Raw genomic sequence first — 21,597 nt, 5'->3', positions numbered from 1 at the left:
TTGATACTGTGTCACTGAATACTGACACCTGCTGGACATTTAATTTCACTACAGGCAGACACTTTGACAGATTAAACAGTTTATTATTTAATGATCTTTAAGCCAATGTTTTCTCTCATGTATTATTTTATATTGTTGTTTGGATCGAAAGTATGTTTGATATTTTTAGATACAATCCATTAGTTTGAACATACAACGGGAAAATTTAAGTGAACGTGAAAAAAGATGTTTGTGGACTAGCATTTATTAATTTAAAATAATAACTACAGCAAGAAAAGCAACCTTAGATTTAATTTAAAATCACTTTGAATTCAGATAAGGTGAGTGACAATTGAGAGGAACAGGATGACACAAAAAGAACATTTTAACAAATATAAGATCAAAATAGTCCCACTGGGCTGAAACCTTTTGTTTGCCATGGCGCTGCTCCATGTTTCTTGATTAATTTGATGATAAAACGCAAAATATCAGAGATTATTTGGCAGATGCTTTGCGTTGATAGATGGTTTTGCTGGACCCATCACTAGTATTCTCCTTTAACAAAAGAAATAACCATATTCAAACTGCTTTCTGCATTTACTTAATTTATTTTATTCTGAGAATGAAATATGTTTGATCATCTGAAACATTTAACTAAGAAAAAAAGAACATAAACAATCTGTAAGGAATCCGTAAATGTAAACATACAACGGGAAATTTTAATTGAACATGTGAATAAGGATGTTTGTGGGCTAGGATTTATTTATTTAAAATAATAACTACAGTAAGAACAGCAACCTACGAGTCAATTTAAAATCAATTTGAATTCAGATAAGGTGAGTGATAATTGAGAGGAACAGGATGACACAAAAAGAACATTTTAACAGATAAAGACAACTTTCATTTGCCTTGAGGTTGCTCTATAATTCTTGATTATTTGACGATAAACCACAAAAGATCAGAGATTATTTGGCAGATGCTTTGCGTTGACAGATGCCCTTATAACACATTTTAGTGCATCAGTCAGTCAGGGTTTGCACCAGTGTGTTGCTGTTGCTTGACCCATCACTAGTATTCTCCTTAAAGGAAAATTCCGGTTTTTAACACTTTTAGCCCATTTTCTGTAGTGTCCAGGATGAAATCGAATGATCGACACCAAAATTTTGACGATTGGTCCTGTCTCTGCTATTTGGCTCATGCAGAATCCCCCCCTGGCTGCTTCAGAATGGCTTTCATAGTGCATGTCCGATAATGTCCTTAAAACAACCTTAAACGTTCTTTTTTTTAAATATGCTACTCACCGGGTCGTCAGTGCTGTTCAATGACGTTCCAAAAAAAGTTTCGTGAAGAAAAACCGTTCCTGTCTTGTTTTATTTAGCATTTTGTAAATCCCAGAACTATTTTTTCCGATACATCACAACCGCTTATAAACTTCCGCTTCCCGTTCGAATCTGAAGCGTTGCACACTCCAGACCACTAGTTGGCGACGGTATCCTCTACCGTCAAACTCAAAGTCAAATATGTCCTCCTCAAGAATCCACCTTTCGTATTCCATTTTCAGAGTTTTTTAAAGTGTTTAACAGAGACGTTAGCACCTCGACGTCGGAGTACACAGAGTGAAGCAGAAACACTTGGGCCTTGCGAAAAGACTACAACTAAGGGTAAACAGGCCCCATTTCCGTTTCCGGTGGCGGAGGGATATTGACTATTCCAACAGAATTCAATGGGATTTACAAAATGCTAAATAAAACACTACAGGAACGTTTTTTCTTTACAAAACTTTTTTTGGAACGTCATTGAACAGCGCTGACGACCCGGTGAGTAGCATATTTTAAAAAAAGAACGTTTAAGGTTGTTTTAAGGACATTATCGGACATGCACTATGGAAGCCATTCTGAAGCAGCCAGGGGGGGATTCTGCATGAGCCAAATATCAGAGACAGGACCAATTGTCAAATTTTGGTGTCGATCATTCGATTTCATCCTGGACACTACAGAAAATGGGCTAAAAGTGTTAAAAAACGGAATTTTCCTTTAAGCAAATGAATTAACAGTATGCAAACTGCTTTCAAAATATTTTATTCTGAGAATAAAATATGTTTGATCATCTGAAATATTTAACTTTGAGAAAGAAAAAACATAAACAATCTGTAAAGAAAAAGTTACCTAGGCTAAGCCCCCCTTTCTTTCTAAAATAGCAACGTCTCTGGAAATAAATACAGCCACCAAGAAAAAAATAATCAGTGAATGATTTCACCTTAATAAATTAATGGGTGTTTGGATCTTATCATATTTTTTTTCTTACAAAATAATAACCCTCTTATTACAAAGTAACAAATAGTCACTCAAGGCTACTATTTATGTGAACTATTTCCATGAGATTTACAGCCTGAACGGTTCATGCACTTTTTCCCTTAGACAATTAAGATAACAGCTTTCTAATATTCACACAACACAGTTACAGCGTTTATTTCCTTCTTAGTGCCAAACTATGTGGTTCAACATCTTTAGGGTTAAACATCATCCCGTTATGAACACCGCGGAACGGAAGTAACATTAACGCCCTAATTCTCCGGTTAGTCTGAGCAAAGGTTTAGACCCACCTGCAGCATCTAAAACAATAAACTTTCTCCATAAAGATTTTAAGACATTCTAACGTTACAGCCCAACAACACAGCATCAAATTACTCACCATGAATAACAGCGCTGTACTCCCGTCCTCAGAGATGTGCTCCTCAGACATCTATCGCTCGCAGGTGAAACTTCGTTTCTGATTGGTTATCGACAATCTTAGGAGGGCTGTGATTGGATAAAACGGCCCAACAGATCCCGCCTCTTAAACGCCTTAACTTGACCCGTTAAATCTTATTGGTAGCTTCAGAAAGCCATCAAATCACGAGCCTACCTTTAAGAGCTTAAAGTCAGCCCCGTTTGACACAAGCTGACATATTTTTATTTGATTTTATTTATTTAACCTTTATTTAACCAGGAAAAAAACTATTTAGATTAAAAACCTCCTTTTCAAGGGAGTCCTGGCCAAGAGGCAGCAAAGTTACATAATAAACAGAGATACATTTAATAAAAAAAAAAAGATATTGAGTAAAACAATTACAGATCATTGAGGCTGCTTCAAATTCTTTCACTTTCAACTTAAAAGCATTTAAAGATAAAAACTCAGTCAACTTCCAGTTTCTTTGTAAAAAATTCCACACACAAGGAGCTGCGTAGCTAAAGGCTTTCTTCCCTAGTTCTGTGAGAGCAAAAGGAAGAGTGAGCAACAGCTGATCGTTGGATCTCAGGGCATTAGAGGCCATGCTTTTCTGTGTGACTGGCACAGACTGGTAATCTGTGATCCCAGGCATTTGCCCGGTGGAACGGTCCTAATTTCAATACCAGATTGACTCGGGCTGCCAGATTGACTCGGGGGCCTGCGCCTTTTGATGACGTCATAATATGGCAACTCCGCCCGTCACTATATGGCAACGCCACTCGTAACGATATGGCGACTCCACTCAAACAAACTACATTGCGGTCTCTATTTATTGTCGTTACAAATGCAGACCGCGGGCTCAATGTAGTTTGTTTGAGTGGCGTTGCCATAATGTGACGTCATCGTGAGGCGCAAGGCCCATGGCGAATTCGGTGACGTCATCGGAAGGCGCAGGGACCATGGAGAATTTCTTCGTAAAATTGTCCGTTTACAAACCGCAATCCCGCTTTCGAATAAAACCTACACCCCGCTATAATTACTTTAGTAAGCTGTCCAGACCAATCAAAATGTTTTGCGCAATTGTGCAAACGTTAAAACAATTATGTATTGTGACGTCATCAAAAGGCGCAGGCCCCCGAGTCAATCTGGCAGCCCGAGTCAATCTGGTACCTACACTGGCCCTCCTTAAATCATAACGGCCCCCACGTTTACTCTCTGGCAGAAGCTCCTACCTGTGACAGTAACTCAAGGAGCTCAAGAAGTAATATATTTTTAACTATCTAAATCAATTGCATAACTATGGGTAAGCAGAGACTGCAGTTGCTTAGGGGCCCCCAACCTCTTAGGGGCCCTGTCACTGACTCCTGGTAGGCCCCCTACACAATTGTGGACTAGAATACCTCTTTACAGATGTAATGGTGGGAAATATTCCTCTTAAACCCACCTGATACTAGATAGACTGACCAGACCATATTTATACCCTAACACATGCCAGATATTAACATGATGTTGAGACGTTTAAACACAACACCAATAGCAAAGCAGACAGTGGTACTTTTAATTACTTTGTTATTATCTGTGTATTGTTCATTAGACGGTTGGCAAAAAATACACTTATATAATATGTTTCAAACCGCAATAAAGATCTTAAAAGAACAATGTATTTGAGTATTTTTATTTTTTACAATATGACTTGGAATTATGGGTGATCCAGAGCGTCGGTTAAAACCATAACTGTTACGTATAATGTGTTAGTGACGATGGATACCAAAGTTAGGTACTTAAGCGGATTCCAGAAAAGAAAAAGTAAAGAGCAGCTGGAAGAACGGAAAAAACTTCCCAAAATAAAAACGTTCTTTCAAAGTACCAAAGAGGGAGAGGTGGATGTTGCTGCTACAGTAACAAAACATTTCAACCAGGAGATGAATGGAGAGAGCGTGGGTGAGGAGGGGAGCAGCAGAATATACTAAAATATATCCATGTCTAGTGAAGGTGAAGTGTGTATGTTTGGGGCAAATTTCGGGTCGGTTGTCTAGGACAGCGGCAGGGGTGGGGTGGATGGGGTGTTGTACTTCATATGGGGCCTAGATAATGTTGCTTACAGGCCTATTGTTGTGTCGTTATGCCATTGATCTAAATTATGCATGCAGTATATATAGCCCTTCCTTGTCATGCACATCCTTGTGACGGTTGGCATAGGGTGTCATTTTCTAAAAGCGCATTCACGAGTCTACGGAAACCGCGGCAGACCAAACCGGATGAAAGTGCGCATTCAGCGTCTGCTCTGCCAATAATGCAAGCGTAGAAGAAGAAATGTGCTGTTTACCTGTGCAAAGAAAGAAACAACGAAAGAAAAATGTCTGAGGACTTCAGTGTTGAGGAAGAGCATGAGTTCTTTGCCGAGCTGAATGCGCTGGTTTGGTCTGCCGGCTTCCGTAGCGTCGTGAACGCGCTTGTGCGCGCTTTCAGGAAATCCTATACACTACTGTTTATGCTCTAAAAACATTCTAAATGACTTCGTTTCGAGTAAATTCTGGATGCTACCCACTCAGGACACTTGGAATACATTGGACGAGCAGTATGGAGGAATATTGAAACGTTTTTTGTGGACTTTTATGGACCTTTCTGTCTCGGGCACCATAGACCTCCATTATTTGAATGTCAGCAGACAGCAAGAAGCCTCCCAGATCTCCAGATGCATTTGAGATATCAAAAAAGTACTCCAGAGTGTTGTTCAGCATGGGGGTGAGTAGAAAATGAAGGCTAATCATGTTTTGGGTGTACTATTCCTTTAATAGGAGATAGAAGATTGATAACACTACTTCTAGAGGGGCATTATGACAGGAAAGGTATTAAGGTAAGACGCAGGTGCTGAGTCGCAGATGTGTGAGATTGACTGTCAGAGAGGCAGCTTTGCAGCATTTGCACAAGAAGAAACTATAGAAAGAAAAAGTTACCTATCAGAGATCTATGGACTGAGCTGTAGAAATAAATGGGTCAAGGCATCCAAACAAGGTAGAGGACATCCATGTATTGTTTACTCTGAACACAGATTTACCCCATTTGTTCCTCAGTAACTTGTCATACAGCAGTTAAGGCAACATGAAAGGGACATTTAATGCATGTAAATATGCTGTAGATAGAGCTGCTGTATCAACAAATCAACAAAAAGGCAGGTACTGGATGTTACAGAATGCGACGATTTCCATGTTGCTCAGCAAAAAGTTTTGATTTGAGTACAACCAAACTTGATCGTCTCTTTTCTGTCATAGTTGACCGCAAATATGTCTTTATGAGCCTGAGACGTCAGGCCTAACTAACATCATAGTTAGAGAAATAACATTCTGCAACCTGATTTTTATCATCTCAAAATCAGCCTTGCAGCTATGCTAGCAACATTGTGCTTTCATTATGATTTAATTTCTCGATAGATAGTTGATCAGTTTTTACCTGTTTCATCCCGTGTCTCCTCTCCCTGTGACCCCTGGCTCCCTCGCTTTGCTCCATTTGGTTTTAAAAAACAAATCAGTCTCAGTCGCTCTCGCGTCATCTCGTGCTGCATTCACTGCAGTCCGACATTGGAAATTAGCGGTCGTAATTCTCAAATGATCCATAATTTATAAGCCTCGCCACCCCTTCCGCCAACTGGGGTGGCAGCAGGGGTGGTAAGGCTGTCATTTAGGGTGGCAGTTGCCACCCTACGCCACCCCAGTAGATTCGCCTATGCAGGTTGGGATGTTTCAGAATCTGGCAGTTAAGGATGGCCCTCTATGGGTAAAAAAATATATTTACTTTAGATTTATGGCCTAAGAGATCAATAGATTTTGGTTCAAATTGGGTGAGGTTTCATATATCCAGGTGGTTTATAAACGGGAGTTAGTGACATCTGGCAACCCTGCTGATGTGGTGAGTGTGGACAGCAGCAGCAGTCACTGTCGCGTCCGTATTAATAACCAAAGCCAGTAAAACAGCATTATGGTGATGGTTGTCCTGTGATGCTTGAAGATAGATCGATTAATCCACAATGTGTATTCGAAATTGTGTTTCACATTTGAGATGCACAAGTTTGAGTTTGAGTTTTTTTCAGGTACAAATGTAAGAGGGCAATAATCCAAGAAGGGCCTTGTAAATAAAAGTGTACCAATGACACTGCCTTCTCGTGGAGAGGAAAGGCCATCCCACCTCAGGGTACAGGTCACAGTGATGTCATGGCTCCACAGTTGGTGATAAACGTTAATGAAGCATGGGAAACAGAGTCCAACATTTGAAGACATGAAGAAGTAGCATTCTTATAAAAAATCTTTTGTTGTGGCCCAGCTTTGATGACACAAAAAAGGTCCACAAAAGCCACAGATGCACCATGGATTAAGTAATCTAAGTAAAAAAAAAAAAAAAAATGTTCCAGGTAAACTCCCTCAATTTTCTCAGTTTATTTCTCCTCAGGCAAGGAAACAGAAAAGGTCGATAATTTCCTCCATGCTTCTCTTAGGCTGGTAAAAAAAAAACATACACCCACCCAGATGCATGCTGGTCCTACCCTTGACAGCCTATTTAAGAAATAATTCACCCAAATTAATCACGACTTACCAGAAAGAAAGGAACATAACTAAATAACCAAAAATACACAATCTCATAACAGATATCAAACAATAGAGTAGAATAAACTTAGCTAGTCAAAAACAAAAAACTTTGTTAATTATTAACAAAAAATATTTGGCTCCTACAATTTTATTAGTCCTTAAAAGAAAAAAAGAAAGAACATTGTCTAATCAACGTACTCTTGAAATTATATCTTAGCTTAGCAAGAAATGGGGATGCTGAATGATAATTAGGTTAATCTCTGAGCAGTATTTAGCTAAGCACACAGTCTATTCTTGATTAAAAAATATGGCTGAATCTACGCAGCAATCTATCAAAAACTGAAAAATATAAAAGGCAAGTGATTTAATAAGAGAGACAGTCCTAAATAGATCTAATTATCTGATTATTTGTCGTAATAATATTTGCCCTGCAAATGCTTTAACATTTAATTGGGACTGATCTCTATCAGACAGATTAATTCCTTATTAAGTTCCAAAAGAACAAGGAAAACTGGGCTTGTTCAGCCCACTTTCTATCTTCCAAACCAGTTTTGAGACTCTAAAATTCATATATAGATATCAAAGAGTATATGTTTGCTATTTACTAAAGCATTTAGACTCAGACTTAGCCTTAGATAGACTGAATTGTCATTTTGTACACACAGAGTGTATACAAAAATCTCTAAAGACATTTTCATCTTTAAAGTGAGCAGTGATGAAATATACAGTAAGCAGCAGTGATAAAATGTAAACATAAGACTGGTATGTGATTTACAGATTCATTCAGCATTTCTTTTTAAATCTCATTTTACACAACATTCAGCAGTCTAATGGCGGTGGGGAAGAAGCTGTTCTAGAATCTGCTGGACCTGCATCGGATGCTTTGAAGTCTCTTCCCAGAGGGCAGCAGGGAGAACAGCCCATTGTGGGGGTGTGAGGGGTCAGTTATAATGTTACGGGCACAGGACACACATCGCTGGGATGAAATGTTTTTAATGGAGGGAAGAGGCCTACCGATGATCCTCTCTGCTGTTCTCACCTTCTTCCAGTCTGAGGTGCTGCAGCCTCCACACCACACAGTGAAACAGCTGGTAGGAACGCTCTCTATGGTGCTTCTGTAGAAGGTGGTGAGGATGGGTGTACAAGCGCTTTTCACCATTTTGACCAGGTAGGTGGTGTTTACAGTCCAGGTGAGGTTGTCTTGGAGGTGCAACTCGAAGAATCTTGGTTTTACACACCTAGTGGACTAAAAAATGTTTTCACAATGCAACCACAAGTTTAATCTGTCTTATTTCATAGACAAGCAGAATTAGCGATCAAGTGTTAAATGGAAGGAGAGCATAAGAGTCATACCAAAAGATGAAGATGATAACTTAAAGGTAGCCTTTAATGCTATCTCACGCTCGATTGGCTGTGTTCAAAATGTGCACAGTCCCACACAGTCTCACCTTCATACTTTAGACCTTGGGCCGAAATATGGCATTACCTGTAAAGAAATAACAGTATTTCCTCATAACCCTGCCCAATCTGATCACTTTTTATTAACCATCAAACTTAACAAAGTTCTCCCACAAAACCAGATTACAAATCCAAATCAGATAATGCAATAATACATATGTTCTAATCTGTTAATTTTTTTAATCTCCTCTGTATCACAGAACAATACTGCAGATGGTAACAATTGAAATTAATCCCCTTCACAAGTTAATTAATTTTTTGACTGTGTTACCTTGTCTCTGCTCACTGTTTAGACAATGCAGTGTCTTAAAAAAGGCAGACTTTGTCAACAGGAAACTGGCTCACTTGTTTAATTTAGAGCTATGTGAGGCAGCATTGGAGGTAAGTATTGAACCTGAACTATGTTTGGACTGTTTTAAAAAAGTTGAAATTTCTGAGATATTAAAATTATTATCCTTATTTAAGCCTTCAGCTTGTGATTTAGATTCAGTTCCTATCCTCCTATAGTCATTGAAGGAGGTATTCCCTCTTTTTTTAGATATGATTAATCAATCCTTCTTACAGTGATATGTACCTCAGGCTTTTAGGGTAGCCGTAATTAAACCTTTACTTAAGAAACCTTCTCTAAATCCATATGACTTGAACTACTAGACCTATATATAATCTTTCCTTAGCTATAATTAATTAGAAAGCAGTAATTAAACAAGTATGTAGGCCCTAAGTACACAGACGTTATCTATTTGTACAGTTTCAGGTTTCAGAGCTCATCGTAGCACTGAAACATAGTGGAGTGTTTTGTAGGGGAGTGTTGGCCTGGTGGGTTAAGCAGTGCGCTTGGGCTCTGAGAAGGTTTCAAGTACAAGGCGTTCCTGTGCAAAACCCTTAACCCCAACCTGCTCCACTGGGCGCCACACAATGGCAGCCCACTTCTCCCCAAGGATCCTCAGATGATCAACTTGTATTTGTACTCTTCCTTTTAGATCTCAGTCCTGCATTTGTCACAGCTGATCATAATACTTTCTTTAAAAAGGCTTGAACATTCTATATGTATTAAGGGATCCGATTTTAGATATCTTACATACAGTTTGTTCTTGTTAATGATAAATCTTCCCGAAGCTACAGGGTTACCTGTGGAATACCACAGGGATCAGTGCTACGACCAGTTCTCTTTACCACATAAATGATCCAAGTGGTAGAATTCTTTGACAGACTGGGATTAATTCTCTGTTATGCTGATGAAACCTAGTTATATTTGTCCCTAAATCCTAAAGAAACTGTCCCATTAAATAGACTAGAAATATGTCTTTAAGACATAAAATCTTTCTGAGAAATATCCTCTCCATAGGTGATGCTGAGAAAATACTCCATGCAATTGTTATTTCAAGGCTGGACTGTTCTAATTCTTTACAATCAGGAAGTCAAGATCTGTAATGCTGTAAAATGCTGCAGCCAGAGTTCTGATGAAAATTAAAAGGATTTTTATATATATATATATATATATATATATATATATATATATATATATACACACTCACTGGCCACAACAAGGTGCTGGAAGCATTCCTCAGGGAGTTTGGTCCATATTGACATGATGGCATCACACAGTTGCCGCAGATTTGTCGGCTGCACATCCATGATGCGAATCTCCCGTTCCACCACATCCCAAAGATGCTCTATTGGATTGAGATCTGGTGACTGTGGAGGCCATTTGAGTACAGTGAACTCATTGTCATGTTCAAGAAACCAGTCTGAGATGATTCCAGCTTTATGACATGGCGCATTATCCTGCTGAAAGTAGCCATCAGAAGTTGGGTACATTGTGGTCATAAAGGGATGGACATGGTCAGCAACAATACTCAGGTAGGCTGTGGCGTTGCAACGATGCTCAATTGGTACCAAGGGGCCCAAAGAGTGCCAAGAAAATATTCCCCACACCATGACACCACCACCACCAGCCTGAACCGTTGATACAAGGCAGGATGGATCCATGCTTTCATGTTGTAGACGCCAAATTCTGACCCTACCATCCGAATGTCGCAGCAGAAATCGAGACTCATCAGACCAGGCAACGTTTTTCCAATCTTCTATTGTCCAATTTCCATGAGCTTGTGCAAATTGTAGCCTCAGTTTCCTGTTCTTAGCTGAAAGGAGTGGCAACCGGTGTGGTCTTCTGCTGCTGTAGCCCATCTGCCTCAAAGTCCCACGTACTGTGCGTTCAGAGATGCTCTTCTTCCCACCTTGGTTGTAACGGGTGGTTATTTGAGTCACTGTTGCCCTTCTATCAGCTCGAACCAGTCTGGCCATTCTCCTCTGACCTCTGGCATCAACAAGGCATTTCCGCCCACAGAACTGCCGCTCACTGGATGTTTTTTCTTTTTTGGACCATTCTCTGTAAACCCTAGAGATGGTTGTGAGTGAAAATCCCAGTAGATCAGCAGTTTCTGAAATACTCAGACCAGCCCTTTTGGGACCAACAATCATGCCACGTTCAAAGTCACTCAAATCACCTTTCCTCCCCATACTGATGCTCGGTTTGAACTGCAGGAGATTGTCTTGACCATGTCTACATGCCTAAATGCACTGAGTTGCCGCCATGTGATTGGCTGCTTAGAAATTAAGTGTTAACGAGCAGTTGGACAGGTGTACCTAATAAAGTGGCCGGTGAGTGTATATCTCCTATCCTAGCTTCTCTTCATTGCCATCCTGTTAAATTCACAATGGAATTTAAAATCTTCCTCGTGCATGAAGCTCTAAATGACCAAAGTGTATCTTTTACTAGAGATTTGATCATTCCTTATGTTCCTAACAGAGTACTTTGTGCTTACTAGCAGTTCCTAGAAAGTCTAAAAGTAGAATGGGAGGCAGATCTTTTAGTTATCAGGCTCCTCTCCTTTGAAACCAACTGCCAAATTTAGTCCGTGAGGCAGACACCCTGTCTACTACCTTAAAACCTTTCTTTTTGATAAAGCTTATAGTTAGAGTGGTTCAAGTTTCCTTAGCCATCTCTGTAGTAATGCTGCTATAGGCTTAGGCTACTGGGGGACAGAAGGCACCACTTTTCATCATTCTGCTAGCTCTTTCTTTGTTCTCCATGCAAGTATTTGTTAAACCCTTAACTTTATGTTTTTAACTTTTTCTTGTTATAGTAGCTGCATCCTGCCTGCTGCTCTGTTTGGCAATAAAATCTCTACAAAGTACATAGAAATTGGAAATTTAACCCTAGTTTAGACATCTGCCATGTCATCTTTTAATAGTAGTCTTTTTGCGTGAGGCTGCTCTTGGACGGCAGCCAGTGATCGAGGCATACAGGCAGAAAACTGTAACCAGTTTGACTAAAAAGCATGTTTTGCAGAGCGGTGATGACTACTCATCAGGAAGACCTTCCTCTCCTGAAGCTGTCCACAGTAGGATAGATGCAGGATAATCGAGTTGTCCAAGGGAGGTGTCTAAGTGCCACTAAAGAGCATTATGAGGCCATCACAGTCCTGTGGATTATAGTAATCCTGTCCACCAAAGTAGGGTATCACACACGTCAGTCCTCCACAGCTGAACAAGACGATGGAGGTCCCTGCTTATTGTGCCGCTGTGCTCTTCCTTCTGCTCCTTTCTCAGGGTAAGCCACTGTGGAGTTGTGTTTTTTTTTGCAGGGATGTTTATTAGCTAAACTATATATATATATATATATATATATATATATATATATATATATATATATATATATATATATATATATATATATATATATAAAACTGTTTGCTATTTCTTGATATAACAGAAACAATAATTAAAAACAGTGTAGGATCCAGTAGACTGGAATTAACATGATCTCAAGAGAGAAACAATTGTCTAATTTTTGTGACAGAGCTGTACAGTTTAGCCTTAGAGTTTACATTTATTCATACTTACAGACTTAAGAAATAAGATATATCAGTTTATTTGCAAAAAAAGGCCACAAGGTTTTTTTTTTATTATCTTTTTTCTGATATATATAAAACCTATGGTATCTCTATGCAATCTATTTTATCTGATTTTTGTTGTTCTTTTATACATTTGTGCAGCAGTGATCCCGGTTAGATCACAGGAGGTGAGATTGCATTACACCAGTATGTAACTTAAGGTGAGTGAAAAAGAGGCTTTAGATTGATTCCCCCTGTGTGTTCTCCAGGAAGAGGAGACCATCCAGCAGGTGGAAGAGCTGCAAGAGGAAGAGCTACAGGAGGAGGAGCAGCAGGTGATTGAGACGTGGACGCGAAATGTCAAGGCCTGCACCTGTGACTGCGAGTCCGTGGATTCGCCAACACGCAACCCTGCTGCTATCTCACCTGTGCCGCCGACCTCATTGCCATCTCAGGGTCACCTGCTGAACTGCATGCCAGGTAAGGACTCAGAAAGGCTCTCACCTCTGCTGACTTTCTGTCTCAGTTAAGAGGATATTTAAGGTGTTTCTTTTACCAGGTGGGTTTTACAGACAAATTCATGTTGACGAATGCCTCATTTAGGTCATTGGCTGAGTTTTGTTTTTCCTGAGTATTTTATTTCAGATATCTGAAACACACAAGCTTGCAGGTGGTTTAAATCTCATGATCCCCAAATGCAATTATAATGCAAGTCTCATGGGTCTGAAGTGAGAGGAATCACTATCATTCACATCAATAAGATTTTCCCAGCCCTTTCTGTGCAGAATAACAGATAAAAGGGGATCAAAAGTGACAGCTTGAGACTCGGATATGAAGAGCTGCTCTGAACAAACCCGGAATGACAAACAGTGCTGGCTAATCCCATTACCTGTGCAGGAATGTGATGAGCAGATTAGCATGCTCAAAATAAGGGCTGTCCTGTCATTATGGTGTGGAGAGAAGCTTGCATCAGATAATGCTTCAATCATCATCTCCTGTCTGATCATGCTGTTCCTCCGTGGATCAAAGCTCACCGTAAGCTGGATCACCTCAAGCTATAATCTGGATTCAGTAAATCTGACCTGTCTGCTGTGTTCCTTTTGTTTGCTAATCATTTATAAGAAACGTCTAAGTTGTTCATAGACTGATTTATCCTGTGATTAAATTACACTCTGTTTAATAATCTCTCTTTATAAGAATACCAGTAATTTGAGGATCAGTGTAAAAGTGGCTGAATGCATCTTCTTTAAATCCTACACTGCAAAAATAATGCACGCAACCCTGCATCATTTTTAGTCTTTAATTATGCCAGGTTTGTCTATCAGGCAGAAACACTCTCTGCTTTAAGACTAGTCTTAAAACTTTTCCTTTATAAAATAACTAAATGGAATTAACAAGAATATGTCCTCCACAGAATGCCCATACCACAGAGCCCTGGGCTTCGAATCAGGATCTGTGGCCTCGGACCAGATCAGCTGCTCTAACCAGGACCAGTACAGCGGCTGGTACTCCTCCTGGACCCCAAACAAGGCTCGCCTTAACAACCAAGGATTTGGGTGATTACAAGCTGCTCTTGTTTCCAGTTAACGTCCGCTTATCCTGTCATGAAAACAAGTTTTCTTCTTTCTGTTTTTTGCTAGGTGTGCCTGGCTTTCCAAGTTTAACGACCAGCAACAGTGGATCCAGATCGACCTGAAGGAGGTGGGAGTGGTGTCTGGAATCCTGATCCAGGGCCGCTGTGACGCTGATGAGTGGATCACTAAATACAGCATCCAGTATCGCACTGTGGAAACCCTCAACTGGATCTATTACAAAGACCAAACAGGAAATAACAGGGTGGGTTCACTAAACAGTTAAGTTATGTGAAGAGAGTTACCTTGTTTATGGTGCTGTAACTATAGTGCATAGCAAAGGTGTTTCTCAAAAACTATTTCTATACAGATTTATTAATGTTTAACACAAGGGTTTTCAAGGTTTTCCAGGCCAAGGACCCCCAAACTGATGGTGAGATGGAGCAGGGACCCCCTAATTATATATATTGTATGAAATTGTGTTATATCAAACTGGTCCTATAGTCACTCTATTACAGATGGAGTCATGTAACGAAAGTAATTAGCATTGATGACTGAAAGACATCTTCTGCCTCCATTTATCTGTTTACTACAGTCTGTTGAATTTATGTTAATGTGGATTTAAAGACATTTCAATTAGTGGAAAAAACTGCAGGGAGGAATATAAAAAAAGTCTAATCAACCATAATTTTTGCGACCTCCACGCAGTACCTCTGTGGAGTTGAAGACCTCCAGTTTAACAAATAAAATGGAGATGGAAATTTGCTCAGTTTTACGATAAAATGACATAATACAAAGCTAATACCAATCCCGTCAAACATGTTTTCCCTCCTGAAATGTGGATCTCTGCAGCTCCTCCAGACCCATCACAGCCCTCTTTTTTTCTCCCTTCCAAGCCTTTTAACTATCCCTTTGCAGATGATGGATCCAACAGAGTTCTGTGTGATGTTTAAAGCTTTAAATGTTGATTTATAATCTAACTCTGTTTAAAACTTCTTCACTGACCTCTGAGCTTTTTCTTGGTCCTCATGATGTTACTGATTAACTAACGTTCTCTAACAAACCTGAGGCCTTTACAAAGCAGCTGCATCTCTGCTCACATTAAAACAAGTGAGCTCTATTTACAATTAAATGACATTTGAAAGCAAGTGCATCAGGGGGCCACAATCATGCTTTCAATTAACATCTTCTATGTAAGTGAAACCACTCTTGGGTTTAATGGTTTTAATGTAACAAAATGTTCATGAATATGCTTGTAAGGCATTATTATTGTGCAGCCAAGAAATGAAAATTTTGCAAGTTTTTGCAGCACTAGTGGCTCGTTTTTCTGACAGTATGCTGACAGGAAAGAGGCTATGAGAGAGGGTAAAGAGACATGCGGCAAAGGACCACAGGTTGGCTTCGAACCCGGGTCAGCCGCGTTGAGGACTAAGGCCTCAGTACATGGGTCTTGAGCACTAACCACTGCACCACCTGCACGCCCCCCAAAAAAGGCAATATAAGATGAATCCTGTTGCTGTATTTCTCCTCAGGTCTTCTATGGGAACTCTGATCGCTCCTCCACCGTGCAGAACCTGCTGCGCCCCCCCATCGTAGCTCGCTACATCCGCCTCCTCCCTCTGGGCTGGCACACCCGCATCGCCATCAGGATGGAGCTGTTAATGTGTATGAGCAAGTGCACCTGAAGGCATACAGGACTGCTCCCACCCCCATCCGCCATCTCCCTGCCAGCAGGCACTTTATTTAAGGTTAAAGACAAATATTATTGGAACAACTGCTGGGGAAAAAATGATACATGTTCAAAATTTGCTTTGGAAGATTAAACACTTTAAAAAACTTTGTACTATTTAAATTAAATCAGCTTATTTTATTGGAGATTTACTGTCACAAATGTAAACATGAATATTCTAAAGAAGTTACGCATTCGTTGAATTAAGCATTTCATATTCTCATGAAAATTCCCTGTTGGAAAAAAAGAAAAGTAAGCAGGTTTAACACAGACTATGCTACTAAATCGTGTCTGTAACCAAAGAAAAAGCACAAACTTTATACTCGATCTCATTTAAACAGCTGATAAACATTGCTCTGTTATAAATATTACCAAACAAGTAAGTCACACGTCAGTATTAATATAATACACGGTGCTCCTTCAGCGAAAAATGGTAAATTTGAAAGAGAGGAACGTCTCTTTGACTCGGTGTGTCGCAGGTCTCAGTCCTCACACTCACACAGGCGTCACGCTTAAGGGGACTTTATATAAACTTCCATTCATTTCTATGGCCTAACGCCCATTCTTACCTTTACTCTTTATATTACCAACACATACCTCACCGAAAACCCAAACTAAACCCAGATCAAACCTAACCCCCAACCCAAGAAGAGAACTTTTCCTCATTTGACTGATTTCCACAAGGACCTGTTAGTCCCCTTAATGTAGGATATTATACTAGTAAAATGTCCCCATAAGGTAACAAAACCAGCCGACACACTCGCTTTACACATGATAAACAGGAAGTGAGAAGTCATTTTACAGAGTCAGGACAATATTGCTAAGCCACAAAGGCTCTTCAGAGTGAAATATTAAAAAAATAAAACTAAAAACAAAGGTTAAGACTTGTTTCTGCAGAGCTGCTGTCATGGCACTTCATTTCCAACAATATAACAACATTACAGGTCCACATTATCCCAACAATGGGTTTCACATTTTCAAAAGTTCGTCCTATGTTGTTCAAATGTGTGTTATCAGTCAGAAACGCAGTAGTGCAGTAACTCCCAATCAGATCAGAGGGTACCTGGAAACACTGCATGGAAGCTGAGAGGAGAGAAATACAATTTAGTTCAAGAAAGTTGGTGAAAAAAGTAACTAGAATTAAAAAGAAATAAAGCGTACTTAGCAACTTAAATTTAAGAGTATGGCAAACAAAAAGGGAAAGTTAGATAGCAAACTGTTAGCATGCCAGGTAAAGATGTTAAAATGTCTCTATTTGTACCATCCTGCTGTCTGTGCATGTTGGTAGCCCTACTTTTACAATTATTGCTTTGGCTGTAAATAAGTTTAGGTATAATGAGCTATTGCTTTTCCTCTGTTTCTTAGTTTAAAAGGTCAACTAAAATACTAAAAGGATAAAAAGGACCCACAGCACACCATGCGGTGGGGGTATAAGGTGCTTAATCTGTACTAATCTTTTGTTTTATGCAACCCTCCCCTCTGAAAAGTGTTTTTTTAAAGTTTCAGTCTCAGACCGATCAAACACCCAAAGTGCCAGGACGGCTTGGCAAACTTTACCAGTTTACTTTTTTTTAACAAAGAAATGAAAAATAAAAATTTCTGGTCTTAAACAGCGTGTTGATAGCATCTAATGGTTGTCATAGTAACTTGCTGACCAACAATATGAAGCATCCCTTTGCTGTTTTCTAACATTGAACTTTGGAGATTATTATTACTGCATTGTGACAGAATCTACGTCACCCCAAGGAAAGAGAAAAAAATTGCTATTAGGTTTTAAAAACATATTAAAACAACAACAAAAAATTATAGTAAAAGATAAAACGGTCCTAATGTGAAAATAATGTAAAATTTGAAATATTTAATATATTTCCTGTAAGATTATGCTACTGTAAAAAAGGAGGATCACCTCAGAGGCATTTTTTACACCTTTACTTGGATTTGCCATAAAATATAAGGGGGCTACAGCTTTATAATTAATTAGATGAAGCAATTGCTTCTATAATATAGAGATGATACGATTTTGAAGTAAAAAAAAAAAAACAAAAGAGCCAAGTAAACAAATCCAGGTGCAATGGTTGAAAGATACTTGAAGTTAACACGCACTGATTGCTTTTCAGAGCAGGATTTACAGGAAAGCGACAAAACATATGCAAATTAGATTAAATGTTGATTAAAGCAAACAGCTTTGAAAATTAAAGGCAGACTTTGTTCATTTGAGAGCCACTGCATCACTATAAATGGCTTTTATGATCCTGTAGCTGCTGTAAAAATACTTTTCTTACAATCAGTTAAAAATGTCGCTGTTTTTATAGCAGCCAAGGGTTGTAGAGTTTTGAGTGAGTTTGTGCGTTTCTATGATAGAGTCGAACCACTTAGAGGGTCTTTTGCTTTCCAAAAACCAGGAAGGGAGCGAAGAGCCACGCCCTTTAAATGTCCTCTATCATTAACTCCTAAAAACATACACAAAGCCCTGAAAATTTAACTAATTTGAATTAAAACTCTTCAACCTTTTATGATTTTTCTTCAATCATGTGATTTGTGTAATTAAATTAGATAATTAATCAGTGCATACGACTGATTCATGATTTGAAATGTGTTAGAAAATACTTAGAGCAGTGCTTCATTATGACCCGCAGAGGGCAGTGTAGATTAAAGCATAGAGTTTAGTTTATAGTTATCTTAATTTCAAAATGGCCGCAGTTCATAAAGAGACAATCAATTTAATATCCAACAAACGAGTAGTTAGATGTAAGCTCTCGGACCGTGTGAGTATCCTACAGCCCAGAGAGATGCTGCTGCGGTTTTTCAGAAGCACATTTGTTCATCAGCAACAAGAATGACAGAGCACATCTAAAAGGTGACGCACCTGAAAAGAATTACGACCCTGGCAGAGATGGACATCATCCGTACTGACATTACCAGCCTCTGCTGTGATGACTGGCTCATCTCCATTTGCTTAGAATGCCTTAGATTTATCTTAAACTGATACTACACAGTAAAATGTACCATATTTATATATTTAATAAAATCAAAAATACTTACACTTAAAATCTACACTTTACCTATCCATATATATATATACAGATATATGTATATACTGAATCTGTAACATATTTACTTTATAATACAAATTAGATTTAGAATTACATAAGTAATAATATAAAGTCTATCAAACATGGAAGCTTTAAAAAAATTACGACATGAAAAGGCTTTTGGCCTGATTGCAAGCAGTGTTTACAACAGGAGGGTTGGTGTTTCTGTGTGTTCAGCATGTTTACAGGGGAGGTGTCGGAGCAACAGAAGGGAAGCGGGATGCTGAGGTGAGGGCGGCGAGGACTACAGAGCTGTCTCTTTCAGGTCGTTGAGGTTTGGTATGCGGGACCTGGCCTGGCGTCCGAAGCCATGCCCGTTCTGGCCCCCCTTGATGCTCATTTGCTCCGGGTAAGGGTTGCCCTCGGGGCGGCCCAGGGCAGAAGAGTGCCAAGCAGAGTCCAGCTGGCCCGGCAGCGGGTAGGCTCCCTGTCGGCTCTTAAGCTGGGGCGTGCCGACTCCTGAGTGACCCCGGGTTTCGGAGAACCCGCCCTGAGCGGAGGCTGAGTTAGGCAGCGGCTGGTAGCGCATATCGGAGGAGCCCGTCTGGTTGGAGGATGAGGAGGAGAGGTGCAGGAGCTTCCGCAGAGACTTCAGTGGCTGACTCTGAAAGACACACCATAGAATACATGAACCGTCCAGTGGATTTGTTCTGTTAGACACACAGACAGTGAAAACACAGCTGGCTAATGAAGTTTGGTTGTATAGTGGTTTTCTAAGTTTATAAAGGTCTTTGAAAAGGACTCCTAACAAAAACAACTGTTGTGTGTATTTGAGCTGGCAGAAGAAACACATTAAAATTAGCTGGTGGCAGAAAAAATTATAATGGAAAACCAACTTTTCCCAGACTTTCAGAGAGCTCCTCATGGGTACCAAGCCACAAGGGATGTGAGAGCAAATGTGACCCATCTAAGTTGTTATCCTCAGCATTTTTCCCATTTGTATCACCTTAAAGGTACATAGTCATGTTATGCCTAAACAAAAAAGACCACAAACCACTTGATAGTAAAATAAGGCTTTTTACTGTCACTCTACTATACTCTTTCCTGAGAGTGTTTTGAATGTCTTTTTTGAGCCTAAATGGAATTCCAGCACCGGACGCAATGAGCTGACATAAACAGTCATGGCACCACCTGCTGGCAATACTGTGGAACTAGCAGCCTTTGACACAGCTACCGCCTTACAGTCTCACCAACTAATATTAATGAAATAAACTGGTTTACATCAACTCTAGGCTCTAGAGAATCCCCCCCTTTTAGAATAACAAGGAAAAGGAAAAATTCTACCAAACCCTAACAGAACCAATTAGTCAATATTTCTATTTATAACGTTGTTTGTGTTTATACTGAGACTAAAAGGGCTGGTTATTCTCCCGCAGCAGTGTGTCGCAGTGAGCTTGTCAAAGATATCTTTGACTTATGCCCAAAATGAAAGCGGGGTCTGTGCTATGTTATTCCACAACACAAGAGGGACAATCACCAACTGGCGGTGGGTCTAGATACGGCCGAAGCAGTGAAGAAGTGGAAAAAAAGCAAGGGCCAAATTTGTGCGACAACGGAGGGACATGAGGGGGAAAAAGATCCAGGTGGAGAAAGGGTCCCAGTGTTCTCGCGCACCTCGCTCTTCTAGCTGATCCTTCTTAACGAGTCGTTTCCCACAATGGTGATCATACAAACAAAACAAGCCGGCAAGGTACTAAACAGGAAATATACATAGAAAGAGCGGATGTAGATTTGACCAATCAGAGGCCTCCTGTCTGCAGTCACCTACAATTTTGGAGAGGTGCAGCAGAGTGTCTGTGGTAGGGGCGGTGGCGTATCTGCGTTAACTGCGACACACGCAGACGACCTGGTGTCTGAGTATAAATCAGCCCTAAGAGTAGCATTAAGGGTGTTAAGTCAAACATCCATCAACTAAGTGCAACATCTAGATACCAGCTTTTCTCCTGCTTCAGTTAACCAACGTTGAAATAGTATGCCATGCGCTATTTTGTATTAGAATCCAAAAGTTCACATAATTTTGAAGACCTTTTCTTCATTACTCTGAGATGTTTTCTCATTGAATTTCATTGCACACATGGCTAGTATCTTACCTCTTTTGATAAATAAATATGAAGGGCTTTATTTACTAAGAAAATTGAGCAGAAACAAAGAATAAACACAAAAATAACAAATAATAAGCAAGCAGGATGCAGAGTTCTCATAAATGTATACAACCAGTATGAGCTGCTGCAGTCTCATATATTTTAACTACGTCCCTTTAAATTAGTACATAATTATTTTAGCATTTTGGTAGGATAGGGGTAAAGCAATGAGCAGGTGTGGCTGCAATGCCTGAGGAAATATCTCTGCTGTCTTTTATTCTGGTACAAGACTCTCACTGAATAATAATGTTGAGCCAAAGCTCCATGGTTTGACTGAACAAAATATGGAAAACAATTGTGTATAAAACATGATCTAGCCACTTTAATTTGATAAAGAAATGTAATTGCTTTTGCTAAAATAATACATTTATCATTAAAGTCGTTATGATGTCAACAATACCTTATAATTTGAACAAGAAGCAGATATCCTGGTAATGAGGAG

General features: G+C 39.6%; 3 protein-coding genes across 11 annotated transcripts in view; 1 reads left to right on the top strand and 2 right to left on the bottom strand.

The window, feature by feature from the left end:
- Positions 1-2,752, bottom strand: part of LOC119777076 (AP-1 complex subunit sigma-2) — a 45,481-nt gene extending 42,729 nt beyond the window's left edge. For all 7 annotated transcript variants that reach the window (XM_038275843.1, XM_038275845.1, XM_038275846.1 and 4 more), the window contains exon 1: positions 2,671-2,752. In XM_038275843.1, the coding sequence (XP_038131771.1) occupies positions 2,671-2,721 (51 nt within the window). In that variant the 5' untranslated portion in view covers positions 2,722-2,752. The remainder of the gene's footprint in view (positions 1-2,670) is intronic.
- Positions 2,753-12,201: 9,449 nt separating this feature from the next.
- Positions 12,202-16,029, top strand: LOC119777073 (retinoschisin-like). 2 transcript variants are annotated; one of them, XM_038275838.1, is made up of 6 exons: positions 12,202-12,339; positions 12,785-12,810; positions 12,892-13,102; positions 14,037-14,178; positions 14,263-14,458; positions 15,726-16,029. In XM_038275838.1, the coding sequence occupies exons 1-6, from the start codon at positions 12,285-12,287 to the stop codon at positions 15,876-15,878; spliced, it is 783 nt and encodes a 260-aa protein (XP_038131766.1). In that variant the 5' UTR covers positions 12,202-12,284; the 3' UTR covers positions 15,879-16,029. The 2 variants fall into 2 exon arrangements, with proteins under 2 accessions (XP_038131766.1, XP_038131767.1); XM_038275839.1 differs by having other exon boundaries at positions 12,226-12,339; positions 12,788-12,810.
- A 14-nt stretch (positions 16,030-16,043) lies between these two features.
- LOC119777067 (cyclin-dependent kinase-like 5) overlaps positions 16,044-21,597 on the bottom strand; it is an 87,560-nt gene continuing 82,006 nt past the window's right edge. For both annotated transcript variants that reach the window (XM_038275825.1, XM_038275826.1), the window contains one exon: positions 16,044-19,618. In XM_038275825.1, coding sequence (XP_038131753.1) covers positions 19,259-19,618 — 360 coding nt within the window. In that variant the 3' untranslated portion in view covers positions 16,044-19,258. The remainder of the gene's footprint in view (positions 19,619-21,597) is intronic.

Source organism: Cyprinodon tularosa, unplaced genomic scaffold (assembly GCF_016077235.1).
Source record: "Cyprinodon tularosa strain WSP-4 unplaced genomic scaffold, ASM1607723v1 ctg98, whole genome shotgun sequence".
Lineage (NCBI taxonomy): Eukaryota > Metazoa > Chordata > Actinopteri > Cyprinodontiformes > Cyprinodontidae > Cyprinodon > Cyprinodon tularosa.
Note: the sequence above shows the minus strand (reverse complement) of the source record. Positions and strands in the feature narration are given on the sequence as shown.

What these genes read in the sequence shown, in the direction of transcription:
- LOC119777073 (XM_038275838.1), top strand. Translation starts at nt 12,285, where the DNA reads ATGGAGGTCCCTGCTTATTGTGCCGCTGTGCTCTTCCTTCTGCTCCTT. An exon ending in CTTAACAACCAAGGATTTGG is followed by an intron (nt 14,179 to 14,262) that starts GTGATTACAAGC and finishes GTTTTTTGCTAG; the next exon opens with GTGTGCCTGGCTTTCCAAGT. An exon ending in ACCAAACAGGAAATAACAGG is followed by an intron (nt 14,459 to 15,725) that starts GTGGGTTCACTA and finishes ATTTCTCCTCAG; the next exon opens with GTCTTCTATGGGAACTCTGA.